The 19910-nt window shown below is 35.8% G+C and overlaps 1 protein-coding gene across 7 annotated transcripts in view; it reads right to left on the bottom strand.

Annotated features, from left to right (window-relative positions):
* The window catches only part of PTPRK (protein tyrosine phosphatase receptor type K), a 612930-nt gene that overhangs the window by 39574 nt on the left and 553446 nt on the right, over positions 1-19910 (bottom strand). For 5 of the 7 annotated variants that reach the window (NM_001191537.1, XM_024996499.2, XM_024996498.2 and 2 more), the window contains exon 14: positions 6387-6525. In NM_001191537.1, coding sequence (NP_001178466.1) covers positions 6387-6525 — 139 coding nt within the window. The remainder of the gene's footprint in view (positions 1-6386; positions 6526-19910) is intronic. The other 2 variants (XM_024996500.2, XM_059889627.1) reach the window with 1 other exon arrangement.

Consider the following 19910-nt stretch of genomic DNA (forward strand, 5'->3'; position numbering starts at 1 on the left):
TGCGACTCATGGTGTCGCAAAGAGTCGGACACGATTGAGCGACTGAACTGAACTGAATGATGGGGCAAATTATACATCAGTAGGTCATAGGTTATTCTACAGCCTTCACTTTTCAAACTTACCTCTAAGATAGTTCCAAACTTGCCTATAGGCTATTTGTTCTTCGGCCTACATTGTTCTTTTACCTCTAATATCTGGTTAACTTCCAATTCTGTCTTGCCTCATCAGGGAGACTTCTCTAACTGAGCATATACAACCTTTCTCAGACTAGGTTTCCCTGGTAGGTATTTTTAAAGCCCCATGTTTTCTGCCTATAATAATACTTATCACATTATCATTGCAAGGATCCTTTTGTTTTTCCCACTGTGTGTTCCATGAAGGGACGACCCCTCTGTATAGCCCTAGCACTCCGAGCAGTGTCCGGCACATAGCAGACACTCAATAAATACTTGATTGAATGGATGAATTAGGTCTCTTATATGCTCGGCACTTGTCATTTGTTAACTCAATTAATTCTCAAATCAATGAACTGAAGGAGGCATGAGATTTCTAATTGTATAGATGAGTTCACTGAGGCTTACAAGTTAAATATCTTGCCCAAGGTTATTAATCTAATATGCAGTAAAGAATGACCTGCTTCCAAGGCCTAAGCCCTTATACTATATCCAGTTACTTTTTTTTAATTGTCACATTACCATGTGTATTATAATATGAAGCAGTCACTGCTCTAAGAGTTAAAGATTAGTTGTTATAAATTTGAGAAGAATGTGGATGTAGCACAAATGCTTTGCCATTTTAAAGTTTAAAAAAGAGTTGAAGAAATAACTTTCAGTCTTTGTTTCTTGGATAAGAAGAAAGAATAAATTTATTCCTCAAAAATTCTGAGAGATTGACGTGGCTAAAAATAAGACAACTTGAAATTTGGATTAAAAACAATGTAAAAATTTGAAGACAGATAGATTGAAGCAAATGGTAAAGACGTTTAAATTTTGAGGCTTTACCTTAAAATATATAATTTAAACATTTTATGATTGAGAAAAAATAAGAAGTAATGAACTTGTCAAATGCATGACAGGTAAAAGATTTCATAGCAATGAAGGACTTTTACTTTTCAGATTCACAAACCTTTGTTAGTAGATAGATTATGAGAGAATATATATAAAACCTTTGTTGATATCTGCCAACCATGTATTGTCAGCTTTTTTTAATACCTTAATCCTCACAACAACCCTGTGAGGTAGGCTTTAATTCAGGTTATTACAAAAGAAATAAATATTATCACTAGAGTTAAGTGCTTTGATCAAGAACTGACAGTTACTATGACGATGCCAATGAATTTTTAGTTCAAAGATTACATCTGGTTTTCTTTTAAATTTTACTATAATTTATTTCTACATTTCTTTTAAAAACTTGTCTAATTTAGATTTGCTTCACTAGATCTGTTTAAGCAGCTTTTAAAAACATAAGTCTGTTAAACTTTTTTCTAATTATGATTGATAATGCCAGGAACCCTAAGTACTTCAGTAACAGTATCAAAGCCTAATGCACAGTCTAGAATACAGAAATGCCACACGTCTATAAAAAGGCAATCTAATCCTAATATTATAGATAAATGGATGACTAATGGTAACCTTATTGATGTTCTCAGAATTAAATATTTATTGATTCCTGCATGTTTGATATTTTGTCTCCATCTGAGAAACCAGCATATATAATGTACGCTTCAGGACAGTTAAGCAGATCATTTTGCAACTACTTGAGTTTGACAGATGTGCAAATGACTTTCATTATCAAAGCAGCCAACAGCATAAACTTCTGCAGGTGGATATATGGGTGGGCTATAAAGAGGAAAAGTGCTCCATCATTGTATGAAACGGTACATTTAATTACCTTTGGCTTCATCAAACATGATTTAACAAGGATATTATGATCCATCACAATAAGCTAGGAGCACTGTTACTTTACACCTGCTTATTTTATCAGATTTTGAAAAGCCAAATGTTTATAATATTTAAACTGTTGGCAGAATTCTGTTATAGTCATTGAGACTCTCACCAAATCTTTCTGTAAAGCTAACTTAAATTTACTTAGTGAAGTAAATACTGTGGGATATGTGCACCAAATACTTAATCAAAATCCTTGACTATCAAAATCCTTGACTCTCAAAATTTGGTGGATCAAATATTGATCAAGCAATGACCAAGAATACTCTGTTGTATCATTCCTTTGGACTGAATGTATACGCTGGAATTTAAGGTAATAAGCTGAGAATGATTATTGAAACAGACTGGACAACACTCTCCTTCCTCATCAAGAGTAGCATTTCATACTTAAGCATAGGAAGAGCTAAAACTTTGGAGCACAAAAAAGGATATGTAACACCTATTATGTTTTGTTTAGGTTGACAGCCTTTCTTTTTTCATCTTGGTTTTACAAAATCATTGTCCTATTTAAGTCATAATAAATAAACTCGAAATTTCTTCTCTAAAAAGATTTTTTTATTTATCACTGCCACATTATAATTTTTATCCATTCGTTTTCACCAGAGCATACTGATTGCCTACATAGCTAAACCAAAGGTGTTCTGAAGTCACAACCCATCCCGGATTCCTGGAAATGTGGAGAGAAGTTATCACAGTCAGACCTGACCTGATTTGCATTCTGTGAAGGCATTTTGAATGTTCTTCTATGAATACATCAGTTGGGTCATTTTTTTCAGATATAACAGTGTGGCTCGGACGGTAAAGAATCCGCCTGCAATGGGGGAGACTTGGGTTTGAGCCCTGGGTTGGGAAGATCCCCTGGAAGAGGGCAAGGCAACCCACTCCAGTATTCTTGCCTGGAGAATCCCTATGGACAGATGAGCCTGGCGGACTACAGTCCATGGGATTGCAAAGAGTCGGACACGACTGAGCAACTAAAGCACACACATGTAAAAATAGGTATTAGTGAATTGCAACCACTATCTCTACCGGATGAGTGAGATATCATATTGATAATGTACAGGTTTGACTTAAGTATGTAAATGATGCTTTGGGCTATAGACTATGACTACTTATGGAAAATCGTAAATAAAAATTAAAAGTAGCTGAACATACAGAAATACAATATCCCTTTTTAAAAATAACCTATTAATAAAATAGGTTAATAAGTAAACTTTATAGCTTTAGAGTCCAGAAAAATACTTTTTTTGCAGTCATCAAAATTGCAAACATTCTGTTTTTGGTTTGTTGTTTTTTTTTGAAAAGGGATACTGCATCTTTAACACATGTAAAGTCGTATATCACCCATTTTCTACTTACAGGTAGTAGGAGTAAGAATAGTAGCTCCTCCTGGCAAGCAAATCACAGACAGTGGAAAAAGAGAAGCAATGGTGAATGAAAAGCGTGACTCTGTCACATTCAATAAAGCAGAAAAATGTGCGTTAAAAAGTAAAATAAAATAAAATAAAATTCATGTTTTTTTGTTGTTGTTGTTTGGATTTCAATTTGCTCATGCATTGGTTAGATATCTTTCGCCATGCAATTAAACAGACAGATACGCAATAGAAAATAAAATTTAAAATACATAATTTGGAAAAAATAACATGCTGACTTTTCTATAGCCAAAAAAATTGAAAAATTAAATGGATTGTGTATTTTTAACATGCAGTTAAGCATAATATCATCCATTACCATCTAAATGTCATGACAGATGGAATAGCTGTGTATAGAACTTCTACACTAAATTGACTATTTTTCTTTAAATACAAAACATAAAGATCTATTAGGTTAATATAGAATATATGCAGAATGACACATTAATTTCTATAAATAAGTCATTATATCTTATTAATACACAGGTACATACATATATTATGTGAATATACATATGCACCATATACTATATATGCACAAAGGCATTTCTACAGCAGATGTATGTGACCATGATATCATATACATTTACTGTACTGAAACATAATTTCAAATTTATGTTTGGAATTATTAATGTATTCATGCTGCAAATTTAAAATAATACATAACCAATGAAAAAATGGCATACATTTGGAAATAATTCAACAGTGATTAAATTAAAATGACTTTGCGTTTTGAAAGATGCAATATCCCTTTTCTTAGCCTAAAAACTTACTTTATATAGACCCTTCACTGCAGAATTTTACTAAATTCCAAACCATTTCTTTATATAACAACCAAAAATACACAGAAATTTTTTTCAACGTGAGAAATATACCTACATATATTACTCCTAGTAAGAGATAAAGTCTCTTAAAATTAACAATTTCCCATAAAAGTAAAGATAATGCAAGGCTAAAATGATTTACTTTTCCATTATTTTTATTATAATTTGTATATTAGCATATCATATAGGGAGACTACATGATATACTAAAATTGTTAACTTTGATGCTATCTAACATTGTTATAATACCTATACTTTTGTGTATGTATAACAAACATATTTATGATTAAATCATACACAGTATATGTGTGATATACTACATATAACTAAAAGTTATTATGAGGTTTCTTAGATACGTAAGGGATTCTTGGTTATATTATACAGAAGATAATATACCTAAGCATGTAACTTTATCTACCTATAAAATTGCAACTTCTCTAGTCCTAGAGGTAGTGATGAGGAAGAGAAAATAAAAAAACAAAAACCCTAGCATACTTCCTAGTAGGAGACAATCAATTAAAGCATAATTATGAAAACTCAAACATTAAACATTTTAATAGAGAGGCTCATTTATCCAACCATTTAAAATATGAACCAGGAAAAGAATTTGATGCGTTAGGCAGTTTTAGAGAGTTGTCAGAACATTTTAACCACACCAAAAAATCATGCTTAGAGATTGTTTTGATGTACTTTAGAAAATTTATGTTTCGTTTTTGGTTATTTTTGAAACAAACAGCCACAGATTAGAAAGGCTACCACAACAAATAAGTGTTTTCAAATAATTAACCCATAAAACCAGTATTAACCCAATTTTAACTAAGACAAAACCAGAGGCCATTTTCATGTTTTCATATCCAGCCTGAAGTAGCTGAAATACTTTTAACTCTAAAGCAAAGTTAACTCTCTAAATATAGAGAGTTTAGTTTAACTCTCCAAATATAAATTTAAACTAAGTAGAAACATAAGATCTGAAAGTTGTATTCAATGATTTTATTGATCTTGATTGGCAAATTTATTAGTAAAATGTTTAAACCTTCCTGTCTCAAATATGATATAATTTCCAACCACAGAGGTAGACAACAGCAAAAAGAGAAAGCACTATTGGGGAAAGCACGTATGTAGTTAATTTAACACAAAACACTATAATGCATACCTAATGTTTCTAATGCAGATGTGTCTTCTCCAACATATATATCTCCAGGGGGTAATTGTAAAGAGGCAATACATTAAAATAAACTCTTATGGAATCATTAAACATGTAGTATGAGTCATCTGTATTATTCATGATTTATTTTGAGTACAAAATAACAATCAAAATAGTATATTATATGATTTAGTATAAAGTAAGCAACATCTTTTATTATATTCAATATAATTAATGAATGAGAAATACATCTATACACCAATATTTTAGAACTATACTTAGCAAAGGTTTTTTAGTAATCCTTCCAGATTGTAATATTGTTTAAAACATATGATTGGAAGGATTGGAGAGTTCCATTAATTTCTAAAGCAATGCCTTACAGATAATGATATTTTATAGAATAAGAAAAAGTTCAAATGATAAAAACTGTATTCTTTGAAATGCTTTCTGGTAGATGTATACCTTAATGTACCAAATATAATTCAATTTAAATTCCTGTAGGTCTTAATATCTTCATATAATTCCAGAAGATGGCGATATTCGTTGATATAGTATAACACACTAATGCTCAATTTAAAAATTTGGTTCTTCATATTAAAGTGCTAAAGTATTTAGTCAGTGAATATTAATATACAACTTCATAAAATAATGTTCATATTTCTCATATCTTATTTGTAGTCAACATTTAGAAAAACAGTAAAAGTGCAAAATAATTCATAGACCAAATATCATAAGAAACTCTTATTTTGCCATGTATAATAAAAAAAACTTCAAAATATAAGATACATTAATATCTCAAGCATTTGCGGAATTTAATTCATACATTGATTTCAAGGTTAAATTGACAAAAGCAAATTTTATATCCAAAATTAAACTGCAAATAACCAATTAGAATTTATTTTCCAAGCAGGAGAAATATACTTAGATGCTGGCAATATTGCTAAAATTCAATTCTGTTGTTTATTCTCATTTAAAAAGAGCTCAGGGAAACAAAGAAGTGTCTGAAAACTAGTAACCATGACATAAACAGTGAATGAGTGGGACAGAACAAAATCAGGTCTTACCTCTTTTTTACAACTAATATGACTACTAGGAGCAGGAGGATGAACACCAAAATCCCAGCACTAATTCCTGCGATTTTCACTACTCTGTCAGTCTGCTTGGCTGGGTCTGGAATCACTTCTGGTTCTTCTGTTGCTGCTGCTAAATGAATCAAAAAATAAATTACTGAAAGCAGCTAATTATCACAGAAAGGAAAATTATTCCCAGCTAAAGATAACTACAGAAAGACAATTTATTTTATTTGAATAAAAGTAACTTGAAAATATAAATATGGTAGCATGCTAAACTCCAACATGAGAGATTTAAGGTTAAGGGAAGTGTTTTTTGAAAAGGGATGTTGTTAACATAAAAAAATAAAAGGAATGATGAACTATTTTTCTTCAAGTGTCCTTAAAAGTAAGGACACAGGATTTTTAGCCATGAGTATAGTGGAAAGAGATGCGGTTGGATTTAGAGATTCATTCTTTTACCACTTCATTCAACAAGTCCTTCTCTGCTCAGCTGCAAGGTGCCATGCATGACCCATTAAGGTAGTGCCAATGGCATTTATCTGGGACACAAGGGATTACAGTGTAAGTGCTGGAGGTGTGAGTTTATGATATGATTTAAAAGATTTGAAATAAATTGCTGGTTTGGAGGAAGACAAGAATAACCAATGGAAAACAAATTTGTCAAGGAATATTTCACATCCTCTTAACAAATAAAATCCAGAATATAAACTTGAAAAACAGAACATTGAGAAGATGAAAGTTTTTTTTTAATTCTTTGTATCTCCTCACTTTCTTTCTTTCTCAAAGCAACCACCATTTCTCACATACAAAAACAATTAATATTACAAATCTTAAACAATCTACAAGCTCCAGTAGACCTCCGAAGACATTTTTCTTTTATTTGCCTTGAAAACTGGCAAGGAAAACATTATTATCTACATTTTACAGATTAAAAAAAAAAAAAAAAAAACCTGAGGCTTAGAGATACGGAATAAATTGTAAATTCCTCAAGAACAGAGACAAAATCTAACACATCTTCTAAAGCAGCATTTCTCAATGTTTCCAGGTCCATGGCCCCTTCTTGCTAAGAATCGATGTGACAAGAGAACAGGTGATTCTTAGAATTACGCACATTTAGGAAACTGCCTTAAAGCAGTGTCAAGAGATGATGGCTGAATGAACAAACAAGGGGATCCCTAAATCTGATCTCAGACCTTTCTAGTGGATAATTAAATTCCGTTTTAACAAGTATCCATTTTTCTATATTCAATCCTTTCTTCTTTAGCTTTTCTCTCTTGGCTTCTACTTCCAACCTCTTCTTTCTCTACAAACCCACACATTTAAATATCTACTCCAGTGTTTCAACTAGACACAGTCTCCTCCCAAAGGGGACTGACACAGGTTAACTTTTAATTTATCCAAGGAGTAAATGAAAAAGAACAAATAAATCCAGTATCAGCATCATTTCATAAAATGGCAATTTAAAGGTAAATCAGTAGGAAACATAGTTTGAAGAAAAGTGTTACAGATAACACAGTTAACTCTCCAAAGTAATTCACTATAACCATCTTAACATATTATTTCGATTGGATAGGATAAAATTCCCCATGGACCAGTATCTGATAATTATAATTCTCAAGAAAGAAAAGCAAGCCTTCAGTTGCTTCTTCATTAAGCAAGGGAGTTATCCTTTCTGACGACACTTGCCATGTATCCAGCCTTCAGGGAATTTCCAATCTCAACTAGAAGTTCAGTTCAGTTCATTCGCTCAGTCGCTTCTGACTCTGAGACCCCCTCGGACTGCAGCACGCCACGCTTCCCTGTCCATAATCAACTCCCACAGCTTGCTCAAACTCATGCCCATTGATTCAGTGATGCCATCCAACCATCTCATCCTCTGTCATCCCCTTCTCCTGCCTTCAATCTTTCACAGTATCAGGGGCTTTTCCAGTGAGTCAATACTTTGCATTAGGTGGCCAAAGTATGCAGTTTCAGTTTCAGCATCAGTCTTTCCAATGAATATTCAGGACTGATTTCCTTCCAGGCTTGACTGGTTTGATCTCCATGCAGTCCAAGGGACTCTAAAGAGTCTTCTGCAATACCACAGTTTAAAAGCATCAATTCTTCGGTGCTCAGCTTTCTTTATAGTCCAACTCTCACATCCGTACATGACTGTTAGAAAAACCATAGCTTTGACTAGTGGACTTTTGTCGGCAAAGTAATGTCTCTGCTTTTAAATATGCTATCTAGATTGGCCATAGCTTTTTTTTTCCCCAAGGAGCAAACATCTTTTAATTTCATGGCTGCAGTCACCATCTGCAGTGATTTTGGAGCCTAAGAAAATAAAGTCTGTCACTGTTTCCATTGTTTTCCCACCTATTAGCTATGAAGTGATGGGAAAGGATGCCATGATCTTAGTTTTTTGAATGTTGAGTTTTAAGCCTGCTTTTTCACTCTCCTCTTCCACTTTCATCAAGAGGCTCTTCAGTTCCTTTTTGCTTTCTGTCCTAAGGGTGGTGTCATTTGCATATCTGAGGTTATTGATATTTCTCCTGGCATTCTGGATTCCAGCTTGTGCTTCATCAAGCCCGGCACTTCGTATGATATACTCTGCATATAAGATAAATAACCAAGGTAACAATATACAGCTTTGATGTGCTCCTTTCCCAATTTGGAGCCAGTCCTTTGTTCCATGTCTGGTTCTAATTGTTGCTTCTTGACCTGCATACATATTTCTCAGGAGGCAGGTAAGGTGGTCTGGTATTCCCATCTCTTGAAGAATTTTCCACAGTTTGTTGTGATCCACACAGTCAAAGGCCTTGGTGTAGTCAATAAAGCAAAAGTAGATGTTTTTCTGTAACTCTTGCTTTTTCTATGATCCAACGAATGTTGGTAATTTGATGTCTGGTTCCCCTGCCTTTTCTAAAAACAGCTTGAACATCTGGAAGTTCATGGTTCACGTATTGCTTAAGTCTGGCTTGGAGAATTTTAAGCATTACTTTACTAGCGTGTGCGATGAGTGCAATTGTGCAGTAGTTTGAACACTATTTGGCATTGTCTTTCTTTGGGATTGGAATGAAAACTGACCTTTTCTAGTCCTGTGGTCACTCCTGAGTTTTCCAAATGTGCTGGCATATGTGCAAAGTGCAACACTTTCACAGCATCATCTTTTAGGATTTGAAATAGCTCAACTGGAATTCTATCACCTCCTCTAGCTTTGTTCGTAGTGATGCTTCCTAAGGGCACTTGACTTCACATTCCAGGATGTCCAGCTCTAGGTGAGTGATCACACCATCGTGATTACCTGGGTTGTGAAGATCTTTTTTGTACAGTTCTTCTGTGTTTTCTTGCCACCTTTTCTTAATATCTTCTGCTTCTGTTAGGTCCATACCATTTCTGTCTTATTGTGCTCATCTTTGCATGAAATGTTTCCTTGGTATCTCTAATTTTCTTGAAGGATCTCTAGTCTTTCCCATTCTACTGTTTTCCTCTACTTCTTTGTATTGATCACTGAGGAAGGCTTTCTTATCTCCCTTGCTATTCTTTGTAACTCTGCATTCAAATGGGTATATCTTTCCTTTTCTCCTTTGCCTTTCACTTCTCTTCGTTTCTCAGCTATTTGTAAGGTCTTCTCAGACAACCATTTTGCCTTTCTGCATTTTTTTTTCTTGGGGATGGTCTTGATCACTGTTTCCTGTACAATGTCACAAACCTCTGTCCATAGTTCTTCAGGTACTCTGTCTATCAGATTTAATCCCTTGAATCTATCTGTCACTTCCACTGTATAATTGTTTAGGGATTTGATTTAGGTCATACCTGAATGGTCTAGTGATTTTCCCTACTTCAGTTTATCTCTGAATTTTGCAATAAGGAATTCAGGATCTGAGCCACAGTCAGCTCCAGGTCTTGTTTTTTGCTGACTCTATAGAGCTTCTCCATCTTCAGCTGCAAAGAATATAATCAATCTGATTTCAGTATTGGCCATTTGGTGATGTCCATGTGTAAAATCATCTCTTGTGTTGTTGGAAGAGGGTGTTTGCTATGACCAGTGTGTTCTCTTGGCAAAACTCTGTTAGCCTTTGCTTCATTTTGTACTCCAAGGCCAAACTTGCCTGTTACTCCAGGTATCTCTTGACTTCCTACCTTTGCATTCCAGTCCCCTATGATGAAAAGGACATCCTTTTTGGTGTTAATTTTACAAGGTCTTGTAGGTTATCACAGAATCGTTCAACTTCAGCTTCTTCAACATTAGCAGTTGGGGCATATACTTGGATTACTGTGATACTGAATGGTTTGCCTTGGAAATAAACAGAGATCATTCTGTCATTTTTGAGATTGCACCCAAGTACTGCATTTCAGACTCTTTTGTTGACTATGAGGGCTACTCCATTTCTTCTAAGGGATTCTCGCCCTCAGTAGTAGATATAATGGTCATCTGAATAAATTCACCCATTCCAGTCCATTTTAGTTCACTGATTCCTAAAATGTCAATGTTCACTCTTGCCATCTCCTGTTTGACCACTTCCAATTTGCCTTGATTCATGGACCTAACATTCCAGGTTCCTATGCAATACTGTTCTTTATAGCATCAGACTTTCCTTCCATCACCAGTCATATCCACAACTGGGCGTTGTTTTTGCTTTGTTTCTGTCTCTTCATTCTTTCTAGAGTTATTTCTCCACTCTTCTCCAGTAGCATAATGGGGACCTACTGATCTGGGGAGTTCATCTTTCAGTGTCCTATCTTTTTGCCTTTTCATACTGTTCATGGGATTCTCAAGGCAAGAATACTGAAGTGGTTTGCCATTCCCTTCTCCAGTGGACCACGTTTTGTCAGAACTCTCCACCATGACCCATCAGTCTTAGTTGGCCCTATATTGCATGGCCCATAGTTTCATTGAGTGAGACAAGGCTGTGGTCCATGTGATCAGTTTGGTTAGTGTTCTCTGACTGTGGTTTTCATTCTGTCTGTCCTTTGATGGATAAGGATAAGAGGCTTATGGAAGATTCCTGATGGGAAACTGACTGTATGGGAAACTGGGTCTTGTTCTGATGTGTGGGGCCATGCTCAGTTAATCTTTAATCTAATTTTCTGTTGATGGTTGGGGCTGTGTTCCTCCCTGTTGTTTGGCTTGAGGCCAAACTGTCGACCCTCACCTCCTGGAGATCCACAGGCAAGTCTGACTCAGACTGAATTTCTTACCACATTTCAAACTACATGTTAAGGTTCATCAATTCATCAAAACATGCATTAAATATATTGGAGATCTCTTCTTTCCCAACAGCCACGTCAGGAATGCACACGTATGTCACTGTGCATGTTTATGTAACTATATTTACATATTTATCTACATATACATAGATATTCAATAAAAGCAGGGGGAATATATTTCAAAGTTGGATATAAAACTAAAAGGAATATATTTATTGTTTGCAATAAATTGTTTGTCAAATTGGATTGGCTTGACACAGTTACTGCTTGAGATAGGGAGACAGAATGTTTGATGTAGAAATCTCTAGAATAAACTTTAGGGCATGCAACAAATCATCATGATTCACGATTTAAAGCTTTCTCTAATAAGGTTCTATGTTATACATGCCTTTCAGCTGCTGCTGCTAAGTCACTTCAGTCGTGTCCGACTCTGTGTGACCCCATAGACAGTAGCCCACCAGGCTCCCCCGTCCCTGGGATTCTCCAGGCAAGAACACTGGAGTGGGTTGCCATTTCCTTCTCCAATGCATGAAAGTGAGAAGTGAAAGTGAAGTCACTCAGTCGTGTCCGACTCTTAGCGACCCCAGGGACTGCAGCCTACCAGGCTCCTCCATCCATGGGATTTTACAGGCAAGAGTACTGGAGTGGGGTGCCATTGCCTTCTCCGACACATGCCTTTCAGAGGGTATGCATAATTCCTTTGTGATTTTCTGCCGTAACTCCCAGAATTAATCTTTTTGCAATGCTTTGGAAGATTATTTCTTGTTTAATGAGGTAAATCTATTTTTAATATAGCATTTTAATTCAATTAAACAAATGCTATTATGAGATAAACTTACAAGGATATTATGCTTTAAGTAGCACATGTTATATTTCATAAGAATCTTCAGAACTACTAGGATCATCCAAAGGTAGACATCTCTCACCATATACACAGTATGAACAGCCAGCCTTAATACTAACTGCGATTAGTAATTATATAACAAAAGTGACATGCAGGTGATGGCTAAATAATTTCAAATACAGAAGACTGAAAAGTTTTAGAAGTTTCATTTAATAACACTGATTTTCTCATGAGTTAATCTAAACATATTTCCAGAAATAATAGTCAAATCTAAAAGTAAACTTCTGACCAAAGATACTGAAACCCTGCAGGTGTATTCAGGGTGCAAAGTAGTGAAACATTTATAATTTATTATGTAAAACAGTGTTACTACTTTAAAGTCATAGAATATATGTCCTTATAAAACACTGGACTTCAATTAATATTAACCAAGTAGCTAAGAAAAAAACAAAAAAAAAACCCCAAAAACAAAGCTTCTTCATCTGAGTTGGGTAAGACAGCTTGTTTGTCATGATTACAAGTCTTGTGCAAAAGAGTTGTTTGTCAATGCTTCAGTTCAGTTCAGTCGATCAGTCATATCCGACTCTGCAACCCCATGAATTGCAGCACGCCAGGCCTCCCTGTCCATCACCAACTCCCAGAGTTCACCCAGACTCATGTCCATCGAGTCGGTGATGCCATCCAGCCATCTTATCCTCTGTCGTCCCCTTCTCCTCCTGCCCCCAATCCTTCCTAGCATCAGGGTCTTTTCCAATGAGTCAACTCTTCGCATGAGGTGGCCAAAGTATTGGCGTTTCATCTTCAGCATCAGTCCTTCCAGTGAACACCCAGGACTGATCTCCTTTAGGATGGACTGGTTGGATCTCCTTGCAGCCCAAGGGACTCTCAAGAGTCTTCTCCAACACCACACTTCAAAAGCACCAATTCTTCAGTGCTCAGCTTTCTTCACAGTCCAACTCTCACATCCATACATGACCACTGGAAAAACCATAGCCTTGACTAGATGGACCTTTGTTGGCAAAGTAATGTCTCTGCTTTTGAATATGCTATCTAGGTTGGTCATAACTTTCCTTCCAAGGAGTAAGCGTCTTTTAATTTCATGGCTGCAATCACTATCTGCAGTGATTTTGGAGCCCCCAAAAATAAAGTCAGCCACTGTTTCAATGCTTCAAATCAGTTTAAATCTTGAGTGGAGAAGGTAATCAAATTCTTCAGGAAGATACGATTTGGTGGTTATTTTCCACTGATTGTGAATCCTCCTCAAAGTCTTTAGTTATGACTTATTATTACCAACAGCATTTTTTATGAAATGTCTGCATAAATTTATTACATTAGATACTTAATCCCATGCATTTCTCCAAGTTTTTGCCCTACTAAACCAAGGAACATAAATATTCTATTTAAAATCATTCAAGCTTAGAAGATTCATTAATGGAAACACAAGCAGTAGCCCCTAAGTGAGCATTTTCTATTTTCTTCAAAGAGAGCAAAAAGCTATTACAGTGACTGCACCCCTGAGCCCCGTTTATAATTTCTGCACATACACAAAGGCAATGTGGAGCACCTTTTTCAGAAACGCTTTCCTTTGCCATAAATCTTCACCTTTCTTATCTGCCAAAGGATATTCCAAGAGTCCCCAGTGTTCTGAAGCCAAGAGCAACATCATTCTCTGGACAGCAGGAAAATAACTAAGGCAGTATTTTATGTTTATGGAACAAATTTATGAGATGCATTTTTTGGGGGCAAAAATAGTTGAAGTAACTTTACTTAGGTAAAAAACATACAAATACCTAAAAAATACATAAATTTAATTAAGAAAATTACACAATAGCGGCAATCATACAAGTACAATCCATTTTCATGATGGATATTAAAGATAGAAGCCTCTAAGTACAATATATTAGGTGATCTCATAGTGTCTTTAGAGACACCATCATACTGCAAATCCTCCAGGTATTTCAATAATGCTTTCTCTCCTCTTCAGTTATAATTCTGGAAAATTGTTCATACTTAACTTCCCAGTTATTACTTATTACTTATAACCAGGCTGATGTCCCCCAATGGCACCAATCCACCATCACCAACGTCTCTAATGACAGACTAGTTACTGAGTTCAATGTATACTTATTTCACGCAACCTCTTGATAGCATCTGACACTGCTGTCTACTCTATTTTCCTGAAACATTCCTTCCTGGGGCTTCCATTATTTGATCATCTCCCAATTTTCCTATGACGCAGGCTTTTTCTTTCCAAATCTCCATTGTGAGTCCCTCCCTCATTTCCTTTAGAACATAGATGCTGCTTTGAGTTCCTCAGTGATGACCTGAACCTTCTGACACAGGTTTCCATACTTTTGGCTTGGTGATTTCATCTGCTTCTATCACTTCAGTTGCTATCCATGCTGATCACTCTCAGATCAATATACAGTAGCCCCCTCCTTCCAATTCAGTTTCATTTTCTACTGTTTCAGTTACCTGTAGCACACTGTCATCCAAAAATATTACACGGAAAATTCCAGAAATAAATGATTGATAAGTTTTAACTTGCACACTGAGTAGCATGATGAAATTTTGCACCTTCCCAATCCATCCCACTCAGAAACCCTAACCATCACATCATCAGCTCCTGACATCCAACCATCAGCCTCATCATGGCTGCATGACTCAGGATCATCCTAAGCAGATGATCCTCCTTCTGACACATCACTAGAAGGTCAACAGTAGCCTAATGCTAAGACACAATGTTTATGTCATTTATCTTGCCTCACCTTATCAAGCAGGCATCTTATCACCTCACGTCATTGCAAGAAGAAGGGTATATGCCATAAGATATTTTGAGAAAGAGATATATACCACATTCACATATCTCTAACCAAGGACAGCAATCTGAGTTCCTGACCCATGTAGTCATTGGATTCTTTTATATGTCTGCATTCAATGTAGGAAAGTCACTTTCAACACACCATATCCAAATCTGAACTCATAATCTTACCCTTATATCAGTTCCTCCCTAGTGTATCTACACTTTCAGAAGACACAACTTTCTATACAGCATTCAAACAGAAAGCTGAGCATCATTTTTGAATGTTCCTCTCTCTCCTTATATCTAGGATTAACATCTAATTTATCATTCAATTGGAATGCGTTTGAAAGTGAAGGGGGATACTCAATAATTATGACAGAACAAAAGGCAAAAACTAGAATTGTCCTGGGCAAACTGGCATGCGTGATCACTTGACATTTTTCCCCTCATACAATTAACTGCAGAGTACTACTACTTAAGTATCTTCTGTCTCGGGCGCTCAGGGCCTGTGCACTGGGATGATCCTGAGGGATGGGATGGGGTGGGAGGTGGGAAGGGGGTTCAGGATGGGGGACGCGTGTACACCCATAGCTGATTCATGTCAATGTATGGCAAAAACCGCCACAATATTGTAATTAGCCTCCAATTAAAAAAAAAAAAAAAGTATCCCCTGTCTCTAGTTTTTCTATCTCCACTGCTACTGCTGCTGCTGCTGCTAAGTCACTTCAGTCATGTCTGACTACTACTTAACTCTGGTCAACATCACCCTTTACCCCGATTACACAGAAGCCACATGTTTTATCTCCCTGACTGCTGCTGCCGCTGCTGCTAAGTCATTTCAGTCATGTCCGACTTTGTGCGACCCCATAGACGGCAGCCCACCAGGCTCCCCCGTCCCTGGGATTCTCCAGGCAAGAACACTGGAGTGGGTTGCCATTTCCTTCTCCATTTCCTTCTTCCTTTCTTTCATGAAAGTGAAAAGTGAAAGTGAAGTCGCTCAGTTGTGTCTGACTCTTTGCAACCCCATGGACTGCAGCCTACTAGGCTCCTCCATCCATGGGATTTTCCAGGTAAGAGTAATGGAGTGGGGTGCCATTGCCTTCTCTGCTCCCTGACTGCATTCTCTGCCTAATCCACATCAAAACCCACATTGCAGCACAAAGTCTTTCTAAGACTGTAACTGTATCATGTCACTAGATCATGTCAACTAGAACTCTCCAAGGCTTCCCATTGTGGCTAAGTCCATGAAAGCAGGGACCATGTATTATTTTGCTTACCACCATATTTCTAATAGGACCTGGAAGGGTGTAATAGTACAAAATATTGGTTGAATAAATAAAAGGATAAAACTAAACTTGCCTACGGTTGATTATAATGATACAAAGAAAATCAGTTGGCTTAAAAAAACACAAGGATATATATGACCAGGCATATATGTTGTTGTTGTTTTTTGGGGGGGGGCTGGTTTTTGAGTATTGGCATAAGATGAACTTCTTATATGGTTTTTAGGGATAGTAATTGACATAACGTGGCTTCCCAGGTGCGCTACCGGTAAGGAATTCACTTGCCAGTACAGAAGACACAAGAGATGCAGGTTTGATCCCCGGGTTAGGAAGATCTCCTGAAGTAGGAAATGGCAACCCACTCCATTATTCTTGCTTGGAAAATTCCATGGCCAGAGAAGCCTGGTGGTCTACAGTCCATGGTGTCGCAGAGTTGGATGTGACTGAGCATACACACACACAAATCGTAATGATGGGGAAAGTTTTTTTTTATAAACTGAAGCATGTGTAGTGGAAAGTAGAAGTATTAATACATTCTGCTGCTTTGGATGGAGACAGCCTAGATATTAGCCCTTTGGGTCTATCATATAAAAAATTAAAAGTTATGAATAGGGGAACTGATATTACTGAAAAACAGTTTTTAAAAAATCTTAGCAGTCTATTGTATAAATATATAATGATGAGTTTTGTAAAGTACATGTTATTAATTAAATAGTCCGCCACAGTGGACGGCTAAGCCTTAAGGGCATCTTGAATCATGCATTATTTAACTCAGTGATCCTTTGAAGTCACTTGCTTCATCATGTCATATGATTTTATGAAACTTGTCTAGTCTTAGATTATTGATTAAAAAACAGGGTCTATCAGAGTTTTATATTGGTGAAAAGTGAACATGGCTATGTGTCACACCTTTTTTAAAAAATGAAAACAAGAATATAGTTTTGTTTTTGCTTAATAAAGATATGGACATTATCTCAAAATTTCTAATGTGGAAAATAACAGTGAAGAAGTCTATGGAGGCTTTAAACAACTATGATATAGAAGTATAGATTAATATTACAAATATTTTAAATTAATTTCACACTGCTTAAGGCATCTTTTTGAAGTCTTAGACTCTCTAAATTTGTTTTTAAACCCATAGTTCAAAATGTTACATAAAATCCTGAAGAAATAATAGAAATACTTTTTGTAAAAGCAAAAGAAATAAGTAATACATTTCAGAAAAGTACTTAAGGGTCAAAAACTACATAAAATATGATTTTTCACTTCATAGTATTCAATGAAGGGCAAATTTAATTTTACCTATGGATTTTTCATTAAGCTTCCCATTTCAATTTAATCAATTGGGTAAAATACAGATTTAGGTGTTCTCTTCTTAAACACAATTGAGTCTGTCTGCTATGTTACCTCTGAAATCTGTCATTAATTCTTGATTGCATCTTCTCACTAACTCAGATCAAGACTCAGTCATCTTGCTTTTTCACTAAGCCTTTCTGCTTCCCATGTAGGCCTCTTCAGATTTATCCTCTACATTGCCACCAAAATGAGTTTTTGAAAATGCAAAGGTGATTAAATGAGTCCTTTAACTGCTTTCTATTCAAGAGGAATGGCAGAAGTTCTTGGTATGACATATAAGGCCTTTCAAAATGAAGCTCTAATCAACCTTTTTGATCTCATCTGCTGACAATCACTTTAGGGTATCTTAAACCAGAATCAATTAAAAGCTTCAGCCATTCCTCAAATACCCAAAATACTCCTTGATCTTATTCCAGGGGTTGGCAAACTGTGGCCCCATAGAATGCATCCAGCAGATTTTGACTGTAACTATTACATGATTGCAAATATTCAACTTTATAAGATAATGCCAAATTGTTACCAATTTAACATACTCACAGCAGCGACTTAGCATGCACGTATTGGAGAAGGAAATGGCAACCCACTCCAGTATTCTTGCCTGAAGAATCCCAGGGACAGAGGAGCCTGGTGGGCTGCTGTCTGTGGGGTCACACAGAGTCAGACACGACTGATGTGACTTAGCAGCAGCAGCAGCAGTGTATCCCTGTTTAAATTACACCTTAATATTTTGCATTATCAGAATTTTGTAATTTTTGCCAATTTAGGGCTAGAAAATGATATCTATTATGCCTTTGATTACTAAAATCATCTTTGAGATACTTATTTGAAGTATTTATACCTATTACTTTTCTGAAATGCTTGGTGTATAACTTTGACCCATTTATTTTTTCCATTTGGTTTTCATCTTTTTCTTATTGATTTACAGTAATATTTTATGTGTGTACACTAATTCTTTGCTAGTTATATGTGCTGCAAATACCTTCCATTGGGTGATGTTTCTTTTACTTTATATATAGAATATCTTGATACAGCAGTTCTTAATTTTAATGAAGTCAAATATACTAATCACTTATTTGAATTAATAAAAACAATGTCTTCTTTTTTTCTCTAAAAGTTTTAAAACTGTGCACTTAATATTTAACCCTGGATCTATATGGAATTGCTTCCTGAGTATAATATACAGTAGGAAGATATTTCAGTCCCCTCCACCTTAAATAAACATCCAGTTTCTGTGGACAACTTTTCAATTGATCCAATGATCTACAAAACCACTTATGTCTTACATCTAAATTACGTAAATGCAGGAATTCAGTTTACAGATTTTCCATTATTTCCCAAAAGGAAATACTGTGTGCTGATATAACATTGTTTTAGGTTAGTATAGCTCTATAATATGTTATGATATATCATGGGCATGTTTCCATGTGTAGTCCTCTCCTTCTGAAGTATCTTGGCTGGTCTTTATATTTTGCTATGGATAACTTCTTCAGGTTAAAGTTTGGCTGATAAATGATCCCCTCACTTCTGTCAATGCTGCTGTCAAAGTAATCCATCCAAGGAGTTATTTCTAAATTTCAAAACTGTGGAAACATTCCATTTGATCTTTTTGCAAATGGTTCTTTGTTTAGTTACTCTTGATAGCATCTTGCTAATCTTTGTGGTTTGCATTTTTTGTTTCTTTAAATAATTTGTACAGAGCTCGTAGTTCTTTCCTATTCTGTACCCAACAACCCAATCCCTGCAGTCCTTTGAGAATTAAGATCTGCTTTTTTTTTTTTTTTTTTGCTATACTTCACAGTGATTACTTTCATGAATGATTGGTGACCTTTGCTTGTGAGTTAATTGCTTTAGGTTAGTCTGTGAGAATGCTTCAGACCTAGATTGATCATGCCTTCACCTAAAAAAGAGAACCTGCATCAGCTTCTGCCAGTAATCATGAGGTGACACAGGACATGGACTGCCTCTGCATCCCTTAAGAGGATCAGCTCCATATTTTTATAACAAAGATATTGATCTGGGTTTCAGTCCCAGCTCTGCTG

This window comes from Bos taurus, chromosome 9 (assembly GCF_002263795.3).
Source record: "Bos taurus isolate L1 Dominette 01449 registration number 42190680 breed Hereford chromosome 9, ARS-UCD2.0, whole genome shotgun sequence".
Classification (NCBI taxonomy): Eukaryota; Metazoa; Chordata; class Mammalia; order Artiodactyla; family Bovidae; genus Bos; species Bos taurus.